This window comes from Branchiostoma floridae, chromosome 15 (genome assembly GCF_000003815.2).
Source record: "Branchiostoma floridae strain S238N-H82 chromosome 15, Bfl_VNyyK, whole genome shotgun sequence".
NCBI classification, from domain to species: Eukaryota; Metazoa; Chordata; class Leptocardii; order Amphioxiformes; family Branchiostomatidae; genus Branchiostoma; species Branchiostoma floridae.
In genome coordinates, this window is record NC_049993.1 from 15,393,347 (window position 1) to 15,418,499 (window position 25,153).

Here is a 25,153-nt window from a genome sequence, read left to right on the forward strand (position 1 = left end):
CCATTGGACATCTGAAATTGACTTATTCTAAATCTATAAGTGCATAGAATGTTTTGTTCTCACTTAATCTTTTATAACTTTGAAGTCAATGTAATTATAAATAATCATCTTTACAGCTACACTAACTATATACAAGTATCTTTGCACACCATAAATTTGACGCTTAGAGAAAAGTGTTTCTTAGAAAAATTAAGTCTAATATTTGGACCTAACGTTCAGAAATTTTAAAGTTCGTGCATAATTGGTTTATTGTCCAGGTTTTCCGAGGCAAATTTGCCAAAGGGCCAGGTTATTAGTCTCCAAGCAGACCCTACGGTGCCTTAGAAATAGTATCAAAGCTGGCCAGGGACTTAGTATAGCGGCACCAGGTGCCCGGTGCCCGTTTGACTCCCTTAGCCGGCTATACTCCTTTGCCAGCTTTGATACTATCTCTAAGGCACCGTTGGGTCTGCTTGGAGACTACCAGGTTATGTCATATGTGGATAATCTGTCAAGGTCTTCTTCTGGACCATTTCAAAAGTATAAACACTTTTCTTTCGTATACATTTTGTATATTTGTTATTCCAGAGCAAGTAAATTTTGTGGGAGGAACTTGTGTGGTAGAAGCCTCTAGTCTATTTTACAGGTGTCACTTTGTGCACCTGTTCAATATAGAAATAAAACACTTCTACATAATTTTTTATCAATGATAACATGTCTTCTCGCTGTGTGTAACAACGTTTATTATGTATATATAGAAAATCTAGACATTTTGTTTTTACTTTTTTTTTTGGTTTAGCACTGATGAAATTTACTGAGTCATATGCTTAGCTTAACAAGATTTTTTTCCCGACAACTAGTGTAAAATACCTGCAAGGAATTTTTTAAAAATCTGGCTTGTGTGGACGTTGTTTCTTGTTGCGGCCATGGGTGGATTCACCATAGTTTTTGTCCGTTTATGTGGTTCATGTCCTGACTAAGGACAACAGAGGGCAACTACACTGGCTTATTGTTATGGTTGTCCTCAGGTCATTGCAATCTGTACTGGTGTACTAATTCTGGTACCTGCCTGTTTCTTCATTTTGCTCTGGATCAGAATTGGTTTATAAGTATTTTCTATTTGTTTATCTCCTATGACAGCAGTACTCACTGTATGCAAGTTGTCAAGGACGGTAGTTTAACACGTTCTTTTGGGAAGATTTGAAGTTTATAACACTAAGCATTTTGGTAGACCAAGGGGGTTATGATGTTAAGATTTAACCCTCATACCACCCTTGCCGACTAATCTAACCGTATTGGGTCAAAACTGACCACATAACATTTTTTTTCCAGTGACACCTCCCCTCAACTGGTCCTCTTGAAAGATTACGGCCTACATATTGGCCGACAGGGCTTACCAGTACAAATAAAGGTGAACTGAAATGAACTGAGTATGTATACGTGCTCCGCTCACTTGCGGGTGAGCGGTGAGCAGTGACGCTGTTAAAAACAACAACACAAATAGCGTCAAACACCCGGTTCAATCATTAAATAGATAATATGCTAAAGAAATATGCACGTGTCAAGTGCATTAGTTTGCGTTGAAAAACGTATTCTTTAAGGAATGTCTACATATTACAGATAAATTTGTGACCTTTATATCGGACATTATTCCTTGTCATTGTCTGGCATTCTTAAAAGTCCGTAGGAAAATATTTTGACCTGGTCCAGGGATCGAAGCCAACTCTGAAATTTTGCCAGTCTTTGGTTACAGCACTTGCCATAACTTGGCAAGGTACCACACTTATAAATAGACAAGTCACAGTACAATAATGTATCATAATACAGTCGATGAATGAAAAGACACGTGAAGAAACCCACTGTGTTGCATTGCATTGGCATGTTCAATTTCCTCCAATGTGGAGGTGGTAATTGCAGTGAATTTCAAACTTTTACTTTAAGGCAGTAACAATGACGTAGCATCAAACCATCAGGAACGTCATCAAAGTAATTTCTAGCAATGACCTTCTGACTTTTGTAGGTTTGTGCCTCATGAATATGCATAAGTGCCCTGGCCACAAGGGCTGAACCCTCCGTACGTGCAATTTGTCCGTACGTTTTTTTGAGGCCACGTCCGCCACGCATTTCTGAAAACGTTCAGGTTGTACAGGGCAGGTGCGTCGCCCGTACTGGCATGTGCGGGGGCGAATCGGCAGCCCCATGACAGACATAGTTCTGTCTGCGCATAAGTTTTAAGATGTGTCTGCGTGCTCCAAATTCCGTCGGATTCCGTACGAGTTCGTACGGAGGCGGTACTTATTACTTGACTTGGCACGTAGACAGCACATATTTGCATGTACATCGGGTTGTGCCCTTAGCTTAACAGTGTAAAAACAACAACACAAATATCGTTCAATATAACAAACGGAACGATAATCACAACTGTTACCAGTTCTATTCTAAAGAAATATGCACGTGCAAAGTACATTAGTTCGCGGTGAAACAGTCAATCTTATAAGGGATGTCGACATATTACAGAATGTGTGACCTTCGTATCAGACCTAACTCACTGTCGCTACCTTCAACTTGCTCTGCATTCCTAATAGTCCGTGGGGTTATATATAAACCCGGTCCGAGCCAACTCTCATATCTCAGTCTTCCGTTACGCCCTTTTCTCATAACTTGGTAGGGTGCCACTCTTATAAATAGGCAATACTAGTATGTTCAAAATAATACATTCATTGTATTGCATTGTCACATGTACTGACATTTGACAATGCAAAACATTTTATCACTGGAATATTGCGGATTGTCAGTCAGTCAGAAGAAAAGTATGCAACCAGAAAGGTGGCTCGGGCGGGGTCTTAATATGGTCCCACTGGCTATAAAGAATGCTAGACGAGTTGAAAGCAATAGGAGTTGGCAAAGGACAAGGTGTCAGCTAAGGACAAGGCGTCAGCTAGGTCAAAAGTCACAAATTCTGATATGTGGATATCCCTTATAGGATATATATATATATATATATATATTCTATAGTCGAATTTTACTCAACATTGTACTATATTTGAGTGTGTGGTTGTTGCTGCCGGCCACGTCTTGCCGCGCGTCCTCTTGTGGGCAGAGTATTTATGAAGACCAAACCCTACTAACGTCGAGGCATTATTGACGTCGGGACAAATTCGCCTGGGTACTTTCCGGCACTTGGGACATAGTACTACCCCCCCCCCCCACACACACACACACACCCGCAACAAAACTTTTAGGTCCTGCAACTAAAACAACAGGAGCTAATTGACTCATTTGCATTAACTGTGTCTTAGCCTTGCTGACCTTTGAAATCCAAATTGTCTTCAGCTTCATTTTGCCTTACCCTTGTTTTCTTTGGAATCCAAATTGTCTTCTATCTGAATTGTCTTACAACATTTCCTATTGGACATCTGAAATTGTCTTCATTCATAGTTAGAGTATAAAAGACCTGTTTCTTTTAGATCACTTCATTGTCACTGACGAAGGATAGTGGATTCTATCCGAAACGTCTGACCGTTTCCAAAACCATATCCAGTTGCTTGAGTAACTACTTTTTGGTGTAGATGTATTTAGAAAATGACTTATTTTAATTTCTATAAGTGCATAGAATGTTGCGTTCTCTTTTATAACTTTGAAGTCAATGTGATTATAAATAATCATTTTTACAGCTACACTAACTATATACAAGTATCTTTGCACACCAAAGATGTGACGCTTAGAGAAAAGTGTTTCTTAGAAAAATTAAGTCTAATATTTGGACCTAACGTTCAGAAATTTTAAAGTTCGTACATAATCGGTTTATTGTCCAGGTTTTCCATGGCAAATTTGCCAAAGGGCCAGATTATTAGTCTCCAAGCAGACCCTACGGTGCCTTAGAAATAGTATCAAAGCTAGCCAGGGACTTAGTATAGCGGCACCAGGTGCCCTGTGCCCGTTTGACTCCCTTAGCCGGCTATCTCCCTTTGGCCGGCTATACTCCTTTGCCAGCTTTGATACTATCTCTAAGGCACCGTTGGGTCTGCTTGGAGACTACCAGGTTATGTCATATGTGGATAATCTGTCATAGTCTTCTTCTGGACCATTTCAAAAGTATAAACACTTTTCTTTCGTATACATTTTGTATATTTGTTATTCCAGAGCAAGTAAATTTTGTGGGAGGCACTTGTATGGTAGAAGCCTCTAGTCTATTTTACAGGTGTCACTTTGTGCACCTGTTCAATATAGAAATAAAACACTTCTACATAATTTTTTATCAATGATAACATGTCTTCTCGCTGTGTGTAACAACGTTTATTATGTATATATAGAAAATCTAGACATTTTGTTTTTACTTTTTTTTTTGGTTTAGCACTGATGAAATTTACTGAGTCATATGCTTAGGTTAACAAGATTTTTTTCCCGACAACTAGTGTAAAATACCTGCAAAGAATTTTTTGAAAATCTAGCTTGTGTGGTCGTTGTTTCTTGTCGCGGCCATGGGTGGACTCACCATAGTTTTTGTTCGTTTATGTGGTTAATGTCCTGGCTAAGGACAACAGAGGGCAACTACACTGGCTTATTGTTATGGTTGTCCTCAGGTCATTGCAATCTGTACTGGTGTACTAATTTTGGTACCTGCCTGTTTATTCATCTTGCTCTGGATCAGAATTAGTTTATGAGTATCACTTGCGGGTGAGCGGTGAGCAGTGACACTGTTAAAAACAACGACACAAATAGCGTCAAACATAACTAGTACAACATACACGGCACGAAAAACGGTATTTAAGGATGCTGAAACCATGCGTAATGTTGACGTATTTTCCTCCTTTACGGATCTATACACCACTCATACGAGTGCGTAAATATTGCCTTTAAGTGGTCTTTCTGTAGGTCCGTGTTAGTCCTTATTTTCCGGTTTTCCCGTTGAATTTCAGCAGCTTAAAGATGTCGTAAATGATTTTTAAAACCCCCTTAAAACTTGTTTAAAGTTCACGTTTATTTGATCTAAAGCCTCTTTACGTCTCATATACAATTGCATTAAGTGGATTATAACGTGTGTTTTAGTGCCTTTTCAGCAGCTTAAAGTTGCCATAAATACTTATTAAAACGCCCTTAAAACATGTTTAAACTTCACGTATATTTGATCTAAAGCCTCTTTACGTCTCATATACGTGTACATTAAGAGGATTATAACGTGTGTTTAGCTGCCTTTTCAGCAGTTTAAAATTGCCATAAATATCTATTAAAACGCCCTTAAGATATGTTTAAACTTCACGTATATTTGATCTAAAGCCTATTTACGTCTCATATACGTGTGCATTAAGTGGATTATAACGTGTGTTTAGCTGCCTTTTCAGCAGCTTAAATTTTCCATAAATACCTATTATAACGCCCTTAAGACTTGTTTAAACTTCACGTTTATTTGATCTAAAGCCTGTTTACGTCTCATATACGTGTTCATTAAGTGGATTATAACGTGTGTTTAGATGCCTTTTCAGCAGCTTAAATTTGCCATAAATACTTATTAAAACGCCCTTAAGACATGTTTAAACTTCACGTTTATTTGATCTAAAGCCTATTTACGTCTCATATACGTGTGAATTAAGAGGATTTAATGTGTCTATATTTTTTCTTTTTAGCAGCTTAAAGTTGTCATAAATACGTACCAAAACACCCTTAAGACATGTTTAAAGTTCCCTCTGTACGTCTCATATACGTGTGCATTAAGGTGTGGATAAGTGCCATTTTAGGAGAATAATCATTAGCACATTTCAAAGCAAGAAAATACAATGGATGAAACTTTAAAATTTTATTGAATTACGAGAAAATATTACACGGAAAAGTACAAAAAAACCTACAGCCTACTAGGTATTTGTGGCCTTTCATTCTGATGTAGTCGGCAGTTGAAATAATCACAACGGTTGCGCAATTCCGTGCAGCAGTCCACAGTCCCATTTCCAATGTCGGGTGAAGCGTCTCGGCGTAAGTTAAAAAGAGCACACATGTACAGTTCCATCTGGTCACCACAGGAATAAGAATACGGTAAGATCTAGAGTATCCTAGAGTAGTGGCCGATATGACTCGTGTTGTTGGATGGTCCTGGTCGTGGATTCTGTGAACGCGAAACATGTTCAGCTTGCAGTGTCGGCTTCTATTAATCCGGATGGTGCAAGGGCCGTGATTTCCATTCTGTGTCGATTTCCAACAACAACAGCTTGTACAGAATGATAGCCACCTCGTATCTTTGAGTCAAATTCCGTCACCGGGGGTCCTAGGCGGTAAAAGCGGTGTCGCGGCCACAACTTGCGGGCTAGAGCAGGCCCAAACTTTCTTCAATACTTCTCTTCAAAAATGAACGCCTGGAAAATAACCGCTCCTTGTCGTACGTATGGCCCGTAAATTTGAACCCCCCACTCTTTTCTGCCATTGGATACATCCTATCACATGACACAGCTGTGCCACAGACGGACCAAGGAAGTTCAACCTCCTTGGACGGACGGAGGCGTGCGCCCCATGGCGAGTACGAAATAACGCTGAATAAATTTACATCTTGCCTGCCCAAACAAACACGAGCAACACGAGAAGACACCGCCTGTGTGCACAAACTGTTCTTTCTCGACGCTTGCTTGTAGATAAAGAAATAAACATATTTCGTACATTTACCTGTAGTAAGAACTGCTTGCCGTTTTATAGAGAAAACACAACTCACTGCACAAAACGGTATACCTACTACATCCTTATTCTTCAAGCAGAGGTTGAGTCGCGGAGATATTCATAGCAGTAGTCGGGATTTCTACCGTCTCTTAGCTCGAGTGTCAACATGCCACAAAAAAAGCTCACCCTGATTTAGACCCTGGAATTTCAGAACATATATGCGGTATAAAATAAAAAGGAAAGGGTCTCCTCCTGTTTGCATAAACGGCGCTTTAAACATGCCGTATGTTCAGCAGAAAAAGGCACCGTTTCATAAAACCTTTGAGACGGTATTAGCTAATAGATAAAACGGGGATAGTACCCCCAAATTTGCTTAAGCTACGCGGATTCAAAGATTAAACATGTCGTATGTTCAACAGAAATACGCAACATTTCATATACGTCTTGGCAACATATAAGCTAAACGGGGGAGGTCTCCCCTAGTTCGCTTAAACTGCGCGGATTCAAAGATTAAACTTGTTATATGTTTTACAGAAATACGCAACATTTCATATACGTCTTGACAACATAAAAGCTAAACGGGGGAGGTCTCCCCTAGTTCACTTAAACTGCGCGGATTCAAAGATTAAACATGTCGTATGTTCAACAGAAATACGCAACATTTCATATACGTTTTGGCAGCATATAAGTTAAACGGGGGAGGTCTCCCCTAGTTCGCTTAAACTGCGCGGATTCAAAGACTTAACTTGTTGTATGTTTTACAGAAATACGCAACATTTCATATACGTCTTGACAACATAAAAGCTAAACGGGGGAGGTCTCCCCTAGTTCGCTTAAACTGCGCGGATTCAAAGATTAAACTTGTTGTATGTTTTACAGAAATACGCAACATTTCATATACGTCTTGACAACATAAAAGCTAAACGGGGGAGGTCTCCCCTAGTTCGCTTAAACTGCGCGGATTCAAAGATTAAACTTGTTATATGTTTTACAGAAATACGCAACATTTCATATACGTTTTGGCAGCATATAAGCTAAACGGGGGAGGTCTCCCCTAGTTCGCTTAAACTGTGCGGATTCAAATATTAAACATGTCGTATGTTTTACAGACATACGCAACATTTCATATACGTTTTGGCAACATATAAGCTAAACGGGGGAGGTCTCCCCTAGTTCGCTTAAACTGCGCGGATTCAAAGGTTAAACTTGTATGTTTTACAGAAATACCCAACATTTCATATACGTTTTGGCAGCATATAAGCTAAACGGGGGCCCGGGGAGGTCTCCCCTAGTTCGCTTAAACTGCTCGGATTCAAAAATCAAACATGTCGTATGTTCAAATGAAATACGCAACATTTCATATACGGCTTAGCAAATATATTAACGGGGGAGGTCTTCCCTTCTTTGCGTAAATGACGGTTCGAAATAAATTATATATATGGCATCCTTCGGTCAATATTGACCATGGTATACGCAACATCTCATATAACGTAAAATAGCGCATATAAGCTAACCGTAAGAGGTTCTCCCCTGTTCGAATTAAACCTTGCGCACAGAAAGTTTGAATACGTCAAATGCTTTCGGAATAGCTAAAAAACACAGAAGATTATTGTATTTGACTTTGTATTGTATTGTATTTGTATTTGCTGAGGTATAAACATAACATTTTGTACCAGAAAGCGCAATAATGTTCAGTTTTGACTGTTATAAAACAGATGACGCAATGTTTTATCTAACACCAGACAAAGGCTTATTACATTTGACTTAGCCGGTTAACATGTATTTTGTAACAGATCTAGAGAAACGGTATTTGTCCGTTTTGACAGAAAATATTTTTGAGACATTTAAGTTGTCTCTTCGGCTTCCTTAAATACATGTAAAATTCACGTAAAGAAACACAACAGATTAAGTTAGATTTACAAACGCTGAAATCTTCCGTAAATGCCAAATGTATGTTTCCGATGCCTTTAATAGATCTTAAAATCTGCTGAAATATTTCTCCGCCTTTAAGGGCTTTATACGTATCTCTGAAACTTTGCTTAAAAAGCTGTTTTCGTGCTGTGATATTTCAAAAGAGTCGATGCTACAGACAGATTTGCGCATGTATTTAGATGTCAGAACGCAAAAGTCTCCCATAATGCAAAAATAGGCAAATATATCAAGGACTGCTTTGTAATTAGAAATAATACTGAAGCTAATTATTAGCCTACTTCATTACGATACTATATGAATGAATTATGTTAGGCCTTATTGTTAAGCTTCATCCTATACCTCTATTCTGTACTTTGTGTAATAGCTGTTGCCATACTTTGTACCATGTACAATTGTCGTGCAATAAAGTTCTTCTTCATAAAGCACGGTTCAATCATTAAACAGATAATATGCTTAAGAAATATGCACGTGTCAAGTGCATTCATTCGCGTTGAAAAAATGTATCGTTTAAGGAATGTCTACATATTACAGATACATTTGTGACCTTTGACTTTGTATCGGACATTATTCCCTGTGATTGTCTGGCATTCCTAAAAGTCCGTAGGAAAATATTTTGACCTGGTCCAGGTGATCGAATCCAACTCTAAATGCCAGTCTTCGGTTACAGCACTTGCCATAACTTTGCAAGGTACCACACTTATAAATAGACAAGTCACGATACAATAATGTATTATCATACAGTCGATGATTGAATAGACACGTGAAGAAACCCACTGTGTTGCATTGCATTGGCATGTTAAATTTCCGCCAATGTGGAGGTGCTAATTGCAGTGAATTTCAAACTTTTAAGGCAGTAGCAATGACGTGGGGCAGTAGCAATATTGTGGGGCCGCGTAGCACAGTGGTATTGTATTCGGCCCGTGATCGAGAGGTCGCCGGTTCGAATCCGCCTACCGTGATGCCGGTCTTGTGCCCTTGGGAAAGGCACTTTACACGACTTTCCTCACTTTACTCAAGTGAAAAATGAGTCGTCCCTCGGATAGGACGTTAAATGGAGGTCCCGTGTATGGGGAGAGCCATACCCCATGCACGTTAAAGAACCCCCACACGTGCGATGGTGCGGTGTGCGTTGGTGCAAATCCTTCTGTCGGGAGTTGGTGATTCACTTCAAATCACCCGGATGGAGGCCTGGCGAACCTCTGTCTCGTATCAGCCACATGGTGAATTACACCATTCACCCGGACGGGAGACCTGGCGCATCCCCGTCTTGTAATTAGCCTACGAAAGGGTATGTCACCCCGTATTGGGGCGGTATAACCCCGTCGTGTGTAGACATGTGCGAACATGTCTACATTTGATCACGTCGACCGATGATGATGATGATGATGAGCAATGACGTAGCATCAAACCATCAGGAACGTCATCAAAGTAATTTCAAGCAATGACCTTCTGACTTTTGTAGGTTTGTGCCTCATGAATATGCATAAGTGCCCTGGCCACAAGCGTCTGTGTGATGAGCCAAAAAGCTAAAGCTAAGGGCTGAACCCGCCGTACGTGCAATTTGTCCGTACGTTTTTTTGGAGGCCACGTCCGCCACGTATTTCTGAAAACGTTCAGGTTGTACAGGGTAGGTGCGTTGCACGTACTGGCACGTGCGGGGGCGAATCGGCAGCCCGATGACAGACAAAGTTGTGTCTGCGCGTAAGTTTTAAGATGTGTCTGCTGCTCCAAAATCCGTCGGATTCCGTACGAGTTCGTACGGAAGCGGGACTTATTACTTAACTTGGCACGTAGACAGCACATATTTGCATGTACATCGGGTTGTGTCCTTAGCTTAACAGTTTTAAAACAACAACACAAATATCGTTCAATGTAACAAACGGAACGATAATCACAACTGTTACCAGTTCTATTCTAAAGAAATATGCACGTGCAAAGTACATTAGTTCGCGGTGAAACAGTCAATCCTATAAGGGATGTCGACATATTACAGAATGTGTGACCTTTGTATCGGACCTAACTCACTGTCGCTACCTTCAACTTGCTCAGCATTCCTAATAGTCCGTGGGGTTATATATAAACCCGGTCCGAGCCAACTCTCATATCTCAGTCTTCAGTTACGCCCTTTTCTCATAACTTGGTAGGGTACCACTCTTGTAAATAGGCAATATGTTCAAAATAATACATTGCAATTGTATTGCATTGTAACATGTACTGACACTTGGCAATGCAAAACATTTTATCACTGGAATATTGCGGATTGTCACGAAAAGTATGTAACCAAAAAGGTCGGGGTCTTAATATGGTCCCGCTGTCTATAAAGAATGCTACACGAGTTGAAAGCAATAGGAGTTGGAAAAGGACAAGGTGTTAGCTGAGGACAAGGCGTTTGCTAGGTCAAAAGTCACAAATTCTGATATGTGGATATCCCTTATAGGATATATATATATACATATATATATATATATATATATATATATTCTATAGTCGAATTTTGCTCAATATTGGACTATATTAGAGTGTGTGGTTGTTGCTGCCGGCCACGTCTTGCCGCGCGTCCGCTTGTGACCAGAATATTTATGAAGACCAAACCCTACTAACGTCGAGGCATTATTGCTACAAATTCGCCTGGGTAAGTTTTGGAAGACAGTTTAAAAGTCACTTACCAGCTACACATTGACGTCTGTATCTGTTATATTACACTGAACGATCCGTCACACCTAACGTTTGTACATCTATCTGCAAGCGTTCTGTATCTGTATCTATATAGCCGGTATAACCGCCCTTCGGCGTAACACACCAGCTTCGCAGGCAAGCGGTGTGGCAGCAGCTGGTTATATTTCGTTTCATTTGGTTTCTTCGCGTGTCTTTTTAATCAATGACTGCATGATTTACATCTAAAACACCGGGTTTTGCCTAGTTATAGTTGTGGTAAATTTGCGAGTTTTGTTTGTGTTATTTTACCTCTGTTCTAACGGGGGTATTGTTTAGGGTAATGTCTTGTATTGTAACGTGTACGTTGTAATCTGAATATTCCGGAGTGACAGAGCATGAGGCGGAAAATTGGTAAAATCGGAGACTTGCATGATTGAAAAGTTACATTGGTTCGAGTCTAAATGTGGACTATGTGAATGTGCGTGATTGGCACTGTTGCCCTACAATCAGGAATCCAACGAATGCAGGCGTACTGGAGTACATCATGTTTCGTCTGTGTTCTGGCAAGTTTTGTGTTACTTTGATGGAATTGACAAACATGCATGATAATCCAAGATGGCGGATAGCTAAAATACAGATGACGTCATTGTATGACGTCATTTGACATCATTTTGACGTCGTTGCGTCAGCTTCTGACAACAGAAGTCTTATAACACCTAAATATTGATAAGTGACATTTATTGGTAACTTTTTGAGTGAGATATTCAGGTATTTTGGGAATTCCCCATTTAGCCCCCAAAAAACAATCGATGACGTCATAATTACGTCATATTACGTCATAAAGATATATAATAAAAAAATCAGGAATTATAAAAATTAGACGAGCATAACACCCCTCCAAATTTGGCGATTGTATAGTAAGCCGTTTTGAAAATCCCCCCCCCCCACCCCGGCCAGGCAATGCCCGAAAAGCCCAGTCTGGATAGGGTTAATGTCTTTACCTAGACTGTATAAAGTAATGAATATAATCCTTATCATCGTTGGTTGCACTTATGTATTTTGCAGGTATAAGGAAGAGGAAGATCTTTGACCTGTAACAGCATACATCAGTAAGATATACCAGACCTAGCAACATGGCCGTTGTATCAAAGTCTTCCACTCTTCTACTAGTTTTCCTTGGTCTTCTGATCACGCAAAGAATTAGTGCGGAGAACGTTCTGTTAGTGCCAACACCATGCACGGAAAGCCTCTGGTTTACTTTATCGAACATCGGACAAGCTTTAGTAGGCAGGGGCCATATCGTCACGGTTGTTGTGCCAGAGGACATAGCCGAAGAAAGACGAGCGGAAAGGCCTGACTTCAAGTTTGAGACATTTCGTGACCAAGGAACTCATGCATTACTGAAGGAAATTGATGCACAAGATCTATCGAACATTGAGTCAGAAACATCGGTCTACCAATATGCAAGAGATGTTACCAGTACAACTGATGTGATAACGAAACACTGTGACCTGCTGTTGGGAGACATTGACTTGATGAGTCGGCTGAAGGCAGCAAACTTCAGCCTTGTCGTTTATGACTGCTGTTATCCATTCGGCGCCATGCTTGCTCCACATATGGACTCCAGAGTCCCCTATATCGCCACCTTGCGTACTGAACTTTATTTCCTTCGAGCTTCCGGTGTTCCACTCCCTTTGTCGTATGTGCCATTTTGGGGGTTTGATTTCACCGACAACATGAACTTTGTACAGCGAGTAGAGAACGTCTTCACCTATTCCCTTCTATCTATCCTGGGGCCTTGGCTTGCGACTAACACATATGACGAACTGGTCCGAAAGTACATAAGTGAAAAAGAAACTATTAAGAGCGTCGTTTCTAATACTGACCTGTGGCTGTATCAAACCGACCATGTTCTGGATTTCCCCGCTCCCTCCATGCCAAACATGGTTCAGATCGGCGGGTTACATATCGGTGCAGTCTCTCCTCTCCCTAAGGTAAGTTGTACTACTCGATTGATTTTCTTTTCCATGTACAGAGGTCTCTCAGTATGTGTTCTATTGTGTTACATGAATATATAGTGTTGCATGAATAAAGTTGTAGGAAAGGTATACAAAATATTCGCAAAAATCGAGACATATAACATAGTCTTATTCCAATTTATTTCATAACTGAATATCAACAATCGGAATATACAGTGGAAGCCATTTAATTGCACGTCTGATAAACGCACGCTTCGGCACGCAATCCCCAAATCCCAAACCGGTCCCCATTCACTCTATTGTTAATTACTTCGCTTATCTGCACAACGAAAAGTCACCAATGGCGGCGCCGGATAATTGCACAAAAAAATTGTTAAACATCGTTAAATTGACTGAAAATGCATGCTAAAAATCGTCATATGCGATACACATAAGCGAAATATGTTTTTTGGTTGGTAAAGGCCGAGATAATTGACTGAAAGGCCGAGGATTATTCCACGCTCTGGTAGTAGTCACCTTGGCTAGCCTTTGTATAAGTCATGGGTAGTAAATTGGATAAATGATAAGACTATGTCAGCAGTGGTTGTGTAATTTTCAATATTGGAGTTAGTACAGTGAGGAGTACACATTAAGGAGCGAAGAGAGCCCATGATTATCACGATAATGATAATAAATGTATTTGATTGCTGACTTATTCATGACAACCCGACTCGGATAGGACAAAAAATCTAATTATTCTAAATGCCTCTACAGAAAGATACCCCTAAGTTTGCTTTATTACTTTCCAGTACATGTGGTATTGAATGAAGTATAGTCAAACCTGTCTATAGCGGCCACTCAAGGGACCGGACAAATTTGGCCACTATAGACAGGTGGCCTCTGTATAGAGGTGGTAACTTGTAGATAAAATACCCAAGGGACCAACAAAAAGTGGCCACTATGGACAGGTGGCCCCTCTGTAGAGGTGGCCCCTAATACAGGTTTGACTGTATATAGACAAGGTAAAAACATACGTGCTGCAGAATTATGCTGATTTTGAACTAAGCTTTGGATTGTTTTGATCTTACATGTAAGTCATACTAATTTGGATATCTGTGCACCCTTTACAGTATAATATAATTTCTAGAAAAGGATGATATTCATTTTCGTATGAAATCTTTTAATCTTAACATGCTTATTATCATGCAATTTTTAACGTGTGCATGAAAGATAGGTTGATAGCTGTTACCTAGGTATTCAGGCTGTTACCATTGACTTGAAATATTTTTTTTTAGTCTGAATTGTTGTGATGTAAAATCAGTTTTGTAATGTCAAATATCTAGATCGAATTATAAATATGTGACATCTGTCTACTAGGAATTAGAAACCTTCGTCCAGAGTGCTGGTAACGATGGAGTGATTGTTGTCAGCTTTGGATCAATCGTCAAAACGATGTCGTCGAAGAAGACACGAATCTTCGCTGCAGCCTTCGCCCGACTCCGACAGAAGGTGGTGTGGCGGTACACGGGAGAGAAGCCGGCCGGTCTGGGTAACAACACCAAGCTGATGGCCTGGATTCCTCAGAACGACCTACTAGGTACATGACAAAATGGGAGTGTTGTTTTTAAGCCTTTGTTAATTGCATTCTTTAAAGTATTCCATTGTATGCTGGTATAACACAGTGATTTTGATATATATTGCTTTCCTACATGCATTGCTACTTTTTTTGTCAGTTATTTACATTATGTCCGTCCAGGCAAAAATCGTCCTTGACCTTTGTCTTCCAAGTCCTTATCCACTTACCAAATATCATTAGATAGTTTTATTGCACAACAATTGTACGGGGTACAAAGTATGGCATCTACATAACTACAGTTCTATAACTTAACGCTTATCTAACTAATACAGAAGTTGTAGTATGGGATAAGTTTCTTACAGTTATTGGAGGCTTTTACAGTCATTGGAGGAATATCATTACAAGTGTTTCTAAAGTTATGACGACCACAAACATTCTAAAACACAAACGCACAGATAGACACCACGCAGACACACTGACAGAAACAAATACGCAAACACACACATACACATATACAATATCTCCAATTTTTATGTATTTCAGGCTCTGCCCTGTTGATTCATTAAACTCGAGTAGCTGCCACATAATGGTCACGGAATCATGGCAAAGGCCGGGTTTTAGAAATGCACATGCTTCTCTCCTGCCTAGCAAGAAAATTGATAAACTTAATTGCATCTCCAGGTCTGGTCCCTCCCTTTCCTGGTTTTATAGATTAAAAGGGATTAAATGTTTTCACAAATTTTGGCTTTTTTTTTCTACACCATATCATCATTAACGGCATGTTAACAATATATGTTTCCCTTTCAAATATAGTACATTGCAGTGTGATTACATCTTTTCCTGAATTTGTACAATACTGTATACGAAAAAGTGATCTAATCGGCAAAATATCCGGAAACGCACTCAACTACTGACACAAAGAGAACGACGGGTCAAAACATTACCCCCACGAACTTCTTATCATAATAAGTTATGGACGTAAAAATCTATTGTTACCGTAAAGAGTACACTCTATCTGCCTTATAATGTCTTGTTTGATTTGCTTAAGGGCACCCCATGACCAGAGCTTTTATCACGCACGCTGGGGCCAGAGGCATGTATGAGGCCTTACACCACGGCGTGCCCATGGTCTGTCTGCCTCTGTTTTTCGATCAACCCGGCAACGCAGCGCGGGTGGTGGCCAGGGGACTGGGGGTGAAGCTGGAGTTCAGTACGGTCACTACTGACGAGTTATACCAGGCCATTACCCATGTTCTCACCAACAACAGGTATTGCTTGTGCTGCTTGAATCGGAGTACATTAAAAATGACATATGGCGGGTGATATGCATGAAACAAAACTTCTTAATGGTCTCATGTTTTTTTGATAACCACGAAATTCTCATTGGGAATTCATTGACTAATAGTTAGTTACAGTATCCGTACTTCATCATATTTCCCATCTATCTACAGTTACCATAAGACCGCAGCCCGCCTGTCCCGTCTCTACCGTGACCAGCCCCAGTCACCCATGGAGCGGGCCGTCTGGTGGATAGAACACGTCATCAAATATGGCGGACTGCCCCATCTCCGCGCACGCGCCGTGGAGCTGCCGTGGTACCAGTACCACCTGCTGGACGTAGCTGTGTTCCTGTTTGCTGTTTGTACAGCTGTCCTTGGGACTGTGTGGTACAGCTGTTCGTTCGTCTGTAAAAAGATGCGATGTAAAATTGGAGCCAAGGTTAAGTCTCAGTAGAGGAATAAGGTAACAATGTTGGTAGAAGTAATTCTGGACGTCCAACACAAAAAAAAACTGACTTAACTGAATTGTCTACTGTTCAACTTCATTCTTTGTCAAGGAATGGATCAGTGCTTCTGTGACGTCCCGTTATGTAAATAGCACACGTGACTAGGTGAGTAGTTGATCATAAGTTGCAGAAAGCCTATGGCGCTCTCTCCCTCTATTAATGGCTTCTTTGATTCCTCTAGCTTAGAAATTCTAGTTCTGTGTCCGGGGTTCTAACTTATTTCAATGTGACCTAGTATTTAGATGACTCTATATTTATGTATTGGGAAACATCTGAGGTTGTTTAAATTTGGAGTTGGTGTTCAAAGAACAGCACCCTAACAACCACGATCAAATATCTTTAAACAGAACCGTAAGTTTTGAACATGCCTTTCTTGATAACAACAATAACTTGCAATGCTTGTACAAATGAGACAACTAGCCAATTTCAGTTTTACAGTTAAAAAACTGTATTGCCACATGATTATAGACGCTGAACATCCAGTTAAACAATGTTAAAAGACATTTAAATCTCAATAAGTGGATGGAATTTGGGGATTAATTGGTCATCAGTTCCAGTATACTGTAAATGCAGAAATGTTCGCGGTGGATTAATGTTCGCGGTTTTCGCGGTAACCACTTCACTGTGAATTTAAAACCACCGCGAACATTTTTTTCTGTAATGGTATTAGACTGCAGTCTATGGTGTTACCGCGAACTTAAAGGGGTATTCCACTCCACACGGGAGTGTATTTTTCCGATAGATATTAATTTTAGGAAGTGATAACTGCATACTACTTCACATTATACGATAAAGTACCCAGTTTCTTCACATGCCTCAAAAACATTCAGTCTTCTACTAAACTCCCCAAGTACCCTCTAATTGAATGGATCCTATGGCTGAATACAATGCAAAACTTTTAGGTAAGGTTACAAAACTAATTTCAGGTTCGCTAAGAAATCTCGTCTTATTCTTGTATTCTTTGCTATCTTATGAGCAATTTGCCTTCTCGGTGTGCTTAGCGTACCTCATTTATTCCGAAAATATGTACGATAAACACAGTGTCTATGCGTATATGGAATGCATGGGTAGGGTCTGCATGGGTCCTTATTGTACACATCACATAATTCATCCCAAGGTGAATTCCACAAAATTTGGCTGATTATGTATTCATTGACACATTATCTATTGGAAAACAAGACTCCCTTCTGGAGTGGAATGCCCCTTTAAATCCACCACGAAAAGTCCCTTTTCCCGCTACCGCGAAATTAAATCCCCGCGAACGTAAATGCATTTACAGTAATGTACTGTCGGAATACTCATATAATCTAATATAACAAGAAAGATTAGTTAAAGAAACCAAAGTCAGCAGTGAATATTTGCTCCTAATTTTCGCTGTATAGACATTATGTAAATGCCAAAGAGCATTTTATGATTGTATGATGTTGAAATATGCATGAGATTTTCAAGGTCCGATTCTTGGTGTGCTTGGCTGTTGGTTTCCACAATCTTCTTAGCCTGGGTACCATCCGGGTACTAGTTACGCTCCTATGTTCGCTTCTGCTATCCGTCTGGAGACTTGCGCATTCAAACCGTTTGGCGGCTGGTTTGGTGGTGACGCCAGTGGATGAGCGAATCAAGGAATGTGTTCTAGAGCACTTGTTCGATGACAACAGGTCGGCGCCCACATGCGCTAGGGGACGTTTTCCGGGGTTGGAACACCTGTTCGAACGATCACTTGAACCCATTCCATAATTCGCTCATATGTGGGGAACAATCAGCGCCTGCTTCCGAAATTTGGATGATTCCAGACGTTAAATAAGATGGTCCGCGTTCCCAGACGGAAACACAGAGAAGCGACTGTATATAGTGTATAATGAATGTCAGAGCTAGAAGCGACTGTATATAACGTTAGTATATAATGAACGTCGGAGCGAACTACTTTCCGGATGGTACCCAGGCTACAATCTTCTTACATGCCAGATGATTTGGAGTTATGTAAATCATAAGATGTCATAATTCTAATCATGTTATTCATTGGTCGGACATCGTTAAGCTAAAGGTACAACCCGCCGTACGTGGAATTTGTCCGTACGTATCTTTGGGAGGCCATGTCCGCCACGTATTTCTGAAAACGTTCAGGCTGTACAGGGCTGGCGCGTCGCAGCGAATCCGCAGCCCGATGGCACACAAAGTTTTGCCTGCACGTAATTAAGTTCTACGGCGTGTCTGCGTGCTCCAAAATCCGTCGGATTCCCTACGAGTTTGTACGGAGGCGGTACTTACCACTTACGGGTCCCAAAAGATTGCCAACGTTTTGGCGAGTTAGTATTTGCACGTACGGCGGGTTGTGCCCTTTAATAGCTTTAGCCGAAATCTACAAATAACGAGAAGAAAGAAAGCCTGAACTTCGCGACCCTTTTTTCAGGAGTGTTATCCGAACCACAGCCTTTTTTTTTCGTTAGGCTAATTTGTTGACCTACAGAACAACTCAACACTGAACAAAGGGATGGAAAATTCTACTCCCCAAGACGAAGGGCCCATCTCAAATGTCCGTAATGTGTCAAAGTAATCGATTGCGGACATATAAATCCATGCAAACAATTACTTCATAGCCTTACCCACATAACTTATTAATCCTTTTTAGAGTCGCCTTAGGTATAGGGCATATATGTACCCGTACAATTGTTGCGCAATAAAGATTGATTGATTGATATATCTTTTATATATGCTTTGGTATATTTCATTAGAACAAAGAATCACCACCGGAAGTAGTTTTGTGACTGTGCTGACGTCATAACTTGCCAGGTGCTATTCTGAACCGGAAGTAGTAGTAGCTACTGTACAAACAGTACAAACAGTACCTACGTTGTTTTGGATTTGTAGCATTCGTACCCCTATACGTCTCAGCGATATTGCTGTACGCCTTCTTTTATAGTTTGTTACGACTTGAAAGCAAGTTAACAGGAGGGCTAACTACCTATGGGTGACTGCGGTGGAGACTGTGGCGGGTGTGGCGGCGGAGGGGGGTTCGGAGGGTTTACAGGAGGATACAGATCGAGAGCGAGCAGAAATAGCGACATAGGACTAAACGCAGCGGGATGTGCCGTCATTTCAATCTGTACCAGTATACTCATTTTCATACCTGCTTGTTTATTCATCTGGCTCTGGGTCAGGTTTGAATCGGATTCAAAATGACTACTATGGGGTTTGTGTTTATGTTCCTGAGTCTTCTAATGATCGTCCTGGGAAGTTATTATCTTTATAAACGGAAGAAAAACGCTGGGAGTCAACAGGAAGTACGGACTGGAAATCGGACTGGAGTACAGGCGGTGACATCAAGAATCGCCCTGCCGGATGTTTCAGGTACTGCTCACACCAACGCAGCCCAGCCATTGTCAGTTATGGCCCCTTCATACACAGCAAGGTAACAATTCTTGTTTTTCTTAGAACCCTATACGTTCATTCTTTCAGGGTTGTGAAGTAGGTGCTTTTTATTTGCTGGTGTGTTCTTCTTTCATTATTTTTCTTCTGTCAATTCTGTCAAACCAAGCAGATGTAGGGTGTCCTTTTTGTTTACTCCCACACAACACTCTATGACAAGCCTTATAGAATAGTATAAGTCTATGAATTAGTCCTAAAATAAAGTAGATGTAGGGTAGCTCTTGTTTTTGTTACCCCCATACAATGCTGTAAGGTGAGCCTGATGTTAAGATATTGTAGCTTATTAATGAAAGGCTACATAGAACATATTCTGAAATTTCTTTCTAGTATTGTGATAGTGTTAGAAGCAAAACAACATACAAGTAAAATAGATATAGCAGGGAAAATGTGACGTGTGTTATACGCTAGGCAGCTTAACGTGTGGCGTCATTTTGGCAAAACGCTCCGGGGGTGTGTTACATTCTATGGTAGCATTCTTGTCAATCCGGTTCATACTTTCTTTGTAAAAATCGGCATGCATATTACAGTTTTTTTTTTTTTTTGGATAATGCACAAGAAGATACTTATTCTGTCAAGACCAATTGCGCATATTTCATTGTATGCCTAAACGTTTCACAAAATATGTTAATATTTTAAGTTATCCATTGAATCAACGTAGTTCCATAAATTATGTTCATGACTTTTTTTCTTGCACACGTCCTACCATACCATTAGGACGAGCATACCAACGGGCGGGCAACCAACCCCTCCGCGACCAAACCTCCCAACGGACGATCGGCCACCGTCCTACCACGATCTCTTTCCATCGGCGCAACAACAAGAGCTAGACACGTTCTCAAAAATATAGACTTCATAATATCGTGTAAGATTCCTAGTATGTAATAGTTTTACGACACCATATTAAACGCATTCTTGTGAGAGTTGTAAATGTGTGGTAAAACACAGCAGGCTTGTAACGGAACTGCCGAACTTACTAAGGCTTAGGTCACATGTCCAAACCAGGCCCCGGCTGGGATGTTTCATGAAGCGAAAAATTAAAATGTATACCTAAAAATGTACACATATTATGCCAATGAATCTTATTTTGACATTTTGTGTATTTTGATGTCTTTCATATCATTCATTTCGCTCCCGAAAGCTGGCCGGGCCCCGGATTTGGAATGTGACCTAAGCCTAAAAGTGGCAAAAGGTGTTCTTGCTGCAAATTCGGGGAGGTGACACAAGGGACTGAAGCTATAGATAAGACCACTGCTCTCTTTGGACTTCAACCTGCCAACAAACGGCCAACCTTCCTCTTCTGGAGTACATCAAGCAACGGACCAAGACATGTTGTTTCCAGTGTTTGGTGAAACTCTTTATGCAGACACGTCTAAAAATCTATAAAAGCTATATTTCCCATCACCTTGTGACTTTTATGAATCAGCAGTGATTATATGAGATCAGGGTATTCTTTGGACATTGCCAGAAAAGTCGTAGAAAGAAGTAGAAACGTTCTGGACGAAAACTTTGCCGTTAAGTTACTAATCCTTGTCTCCATTGGTGGTTCTCTGTAGTCTAAAATCAATCAAGTTGTAATATGTATTAAAACACAGCGAATCACCAACTCAATCTTTTTTCTAGGATATGTGATCATGACGATAGACATTCACTTTCTGTAGTACATATTGGACTATCATTATTGTACATGGTTTATTTATCGAAAAGACGCAACAATGTAAAAAGCAGGTTATATTGAGACAAATTGAATGCTTATTGCAAGTGCACGGTGTAAGCATAGGAGACACACACGTGACAGTAAACAGTAATAAACATTGTTGTAAACAAGAATTGAATCCTAGTGTGGACAAGTTTTAGACAGGTTGAGTTTGACTTTTTCTGTAAAGAAAGACAAAAAGCCCCGCTTAGCATACAATGGCAGGTGACGTCACATATCATGTCTAAACCAACCTTGTCGTGTTTATATCAATTTATATTACTTATTTTAATACATAAAAGTTTTACAGACACATATGTATGAGTGTGTTTTTTTCTATATCTGAGAAGAGAGACTTGACCGAAAACACCTCGAGGCGTCCACCCGTGCTCGATGAAGTGTGAACTAAAAACACATATGACAAATAACGCTTTAAAATATAGACAATATATGAAATATACAAAAAATGACAAAGTATAATATAATAAAATTTGTACAATTTATAAAATTAACAATGTTGATTTCTAGGGTATTGGTGCATTTTTTAATTAGATTAATTGTGTCACCTTGACTTCATTAACAATTGTCACTTGACCAAGTAGAGCGCTGTGTATCAGGCGATTGAAACTATAATTACAACGCCAGTAAGGACGTAAAGAGAATTTGCACTTTAACAAGTTTACACTCGCATAAAAGTGTATCTGTTAAATGTGAACTTCGACCTACACTTCAGAGTTCTAAATCCACGGGTACAATTATACTGGGGTCAGTGTCCGGGTGTTGTAAGACTGGTTTGGCAAAGTGTCGCTGTTGGCCATACTTATCTCATTTGTCACAGCCTACTTTTGGAGCCTTTTCAAAGTATAAACATTTGTCTTTTAGATATTTCAAGAATATTTTATCAATTCTTAAATATGTAAATTTGTCACGAAATTGTGTATAGGGTTGTGTATAGCCTTTTTATCTGAATGTCTTGCCATAAAGCATCCATAAATAATAAGAACTAATAGTTTATCTTAAATGTTGATAAAAAATATTTGCACCCCTTGATATTTTCCGTTTGACACTATAATTCAAAATCAATCTCTGAAGATTCTAAGTAAAATCCCGGCCCTACGTTATACAATACTCCGCACCCTGATAATTATCTGCCACAATTAAACATGGGTCAGTTCTTTAGATAACAACCGGGTGAATCAATTTGGACACATGGTACTACTTTTACACGATTATTACTGCATTGTGTTCTCTTTCTTATAAAACTGGTGACATTGTCTTAAGTAATATGAAGTGTATAGTATCTAAAGATAAGATACACTTAGAATATTAAAGAACAACCTGTAGTAAGTTTCTCAAGTTTTTAGAAGTCTACACGATCAAAAAAAGCCCCTGCGTTTAGTTCAGAATGAACTACACCATGACTTATGGGTGTGACTCGGGACGGAAGCTAGAGCTAGCCAGGTGCAATTTTTAAAGGTGGAGGTGTTTGGAAGAAACGAACTTGTTGTTTGGAATCCCTACCATTCTTGCGCCAAGAAAACATCCAAGCAATATCGTTATGTGCTCTGCTTTACAAAGCGAACTGAGAGGCTAGAGGGATACAACTATCAATGGATGACATCGGTGATTTTGACAGTGCTGGACGGGCTTTCGACAGTAGTGGGCGGAATTTTGACAGTGTTGGACTGGAATTTGACGGTGGCAGAAGGGATTTTGACAGAGGCGAGGTGTTCTACAGCCCAAACAGGCCGCGAACAGCACCTTTTAACCTACACCCTGCCTACAACAACTCAACGCAAACCAACACAGCCGGACGTAACGTCATATTTTTGTGCATATGTACTGGCTTGTTGTTGTTGATTCCAGGTTGTTTACTAACCATCCTTGGCCACAGGCATGGTTATAACGGTATTTGGGCTGCCGGCCCCGTGTGTTTGTGCCTGAGTCTCCTATTCTTCAGCAGGGGAAGTTTCTGCCTCTGCAAACAACCAAAACAAGCTACAAAACGGTCGACCATGCAGACAGCAACATCAAGAGGCCCCCTATCGGATGATCGATTTGCTGCACACACCGACACGATGTATCCAACACCGATTATAGAACAGCCGAGAGACCCTTCACTTCAACCCATGGTCGAAGAGAGATCGCCGATTCCCAAACAACAATACCAGCACCACTCTTCATATCCCTAAAGGTACTACTTCTTTTATTTTGTTATCATCCAAAGTGACCTTTATATAGGTAGCCTCGTAGCTTTTTAATTGCGATAATACGATTGTTAGGTTAGTAAGTAGACACATATAGTCTCAGTAACCTAAAGAAATTCCCTACATTCTGTACAAGTATAGCATATAAAACTATTAACATATTTACTGGGTACTTTTACCGTTTAAAAAATTAATTAAGTGTAGTATATTATACAGTCACCACGGCTAGCCCTTTGTAATAGCCTCCAGCTAGTTGGGGAGCCCTGGCTGCAATCTTTTTATTTGGCTGAAAAAATCAACCTTATACATATAACGTTTCTGACTTATTCTTTGCATCGTTTGGAATATTCTAAAATACTACTTGCACATGAGCCTGTTCCTTATGAAGACTTTATGCCGCTTCCTAGAATAAACATAGTTATTCTATCCGAGTGGTTAGGCGAACTTTATTTGCATGTGTTTTGATATTATATCGTCATTTTGTTTATCACAGTTCGGCAGCAGTGTATACAACCTCTGAACTGGGGACACACCTAGTATGGTTGAACAACTACGCTCTCCAGGACTTCCCCAACCAACGGGCGCACAAACCATCCGCCCCTTCACCTACGAACGGAAAAAATCCTCTTTGGGAGTACCTACTGATTGGTCAACAACTCTTCGCTCCGTGTGTCAGTTAAAACGCGCGCGCGCGCGCGTGTGTGTGTGTGTGTGTGTGTGACGTGTGTGTGTTTGTGTGTGAGTGCGCGTATGTGTGTGTGTTTGTTTGTTTGTGCGTGTGTGTGTTTCTGTGTGAGTGTGTGTATGTGTGTGTGTTTGTGCGTGCGTGTGTTAATGTGTTTGTTTGTGTGTGTGTGCGTGTGTTAGTGTGTTCGCACGTGTGTTTGTAAATAGAATAACTGGAAAGCTCACATGGCATAACAAAGCACATGGACTTTTGCGTGGTTTATTATACATTGCAAAATAGGGGTAAGGAGTATATAATAATATTTTGCTAACGAAACAATATATCAGATAAGAATATTTGCACAATAAGGTTTGGATGTGCACGGGTGTCTTTATCTTTTTTAACAACAAAACAATACTTATATCTATTTGAGTAATCTTGAACTTTTTACATCTAAAATAATATTGAATAAGGTGTGAATGAATATTAACAATAAAAGATAGAATAGAGAAAATATCAAAATGTGTGGCCCCCTATCGGCTTCCTATGGTACTGCAAATCAACGTCAAATCTAAATACATCGTGTTACGGTAATGATACATTGTTCTTTAGGGAGAGAGTATTACTTAGAATCAATT

At 40.1% G+C, this 25,153-nt stretch overlaps 1 protein-coding gene across 1 annotated transcript; it reads left to right on the forward strand.

Moving 5' to 3' along the window:
* Positions 1 to 11,058: 11,058 nt before the first annotated feature.
* Positions 11,059 to 16,684, forward strand: LOC118431534 (UDP-glucuronosyltransferase 2C1-like). Its single transcript, XM_035842775.1, has 5 exons — positions 11,059 to 11,182; positions 12,271 to 13,199; positions 14,541 to 14,760; positions 15,788 to 16,007; positions 16,191 to 16,684. Exons 2-5 carry the CDS (start codon positions 12,339 to 12,341, stop codon positions 16,471 to 16,473), a joined length of 1,584 nt encoding a protein of 527 aa, XP_035698668.1. The 5' UTR covers positions 11,059 to 11,182; positions 12,271 to 12,338; the 3' UTR covers positions 16,474 to 16,684.
* The last annotated feature ends 8,469 nt before the right edge of the window (positions 16,685 to 25,153 follow it).

Excerpts from the sequence above, each read along its gene's own strand:
- LOC118431534 (XM_035842775.1), top strand. The coding sequence starts at position 12,339 with ATGGCCGTTGTATCAAAGTCTTCCACTCTTCTACTAGTTTTCCTTGGT. Across the intron at positions 13,200-14,540 it reads CAGTCTCTCCTCTCCCTAAG|GAATTAGAAACCTTCGTCCA; the intron begins GTAAGTTGTACT and ends TCTGTCTACTAG. Across the intron at positions 16,008-16,190 it reads CATGTTCTCACCAACAACAG|TTACCATAAGACCGCAGCCC; the intron begins GTATTGCTTGTG and ends ATCTATCTACAG.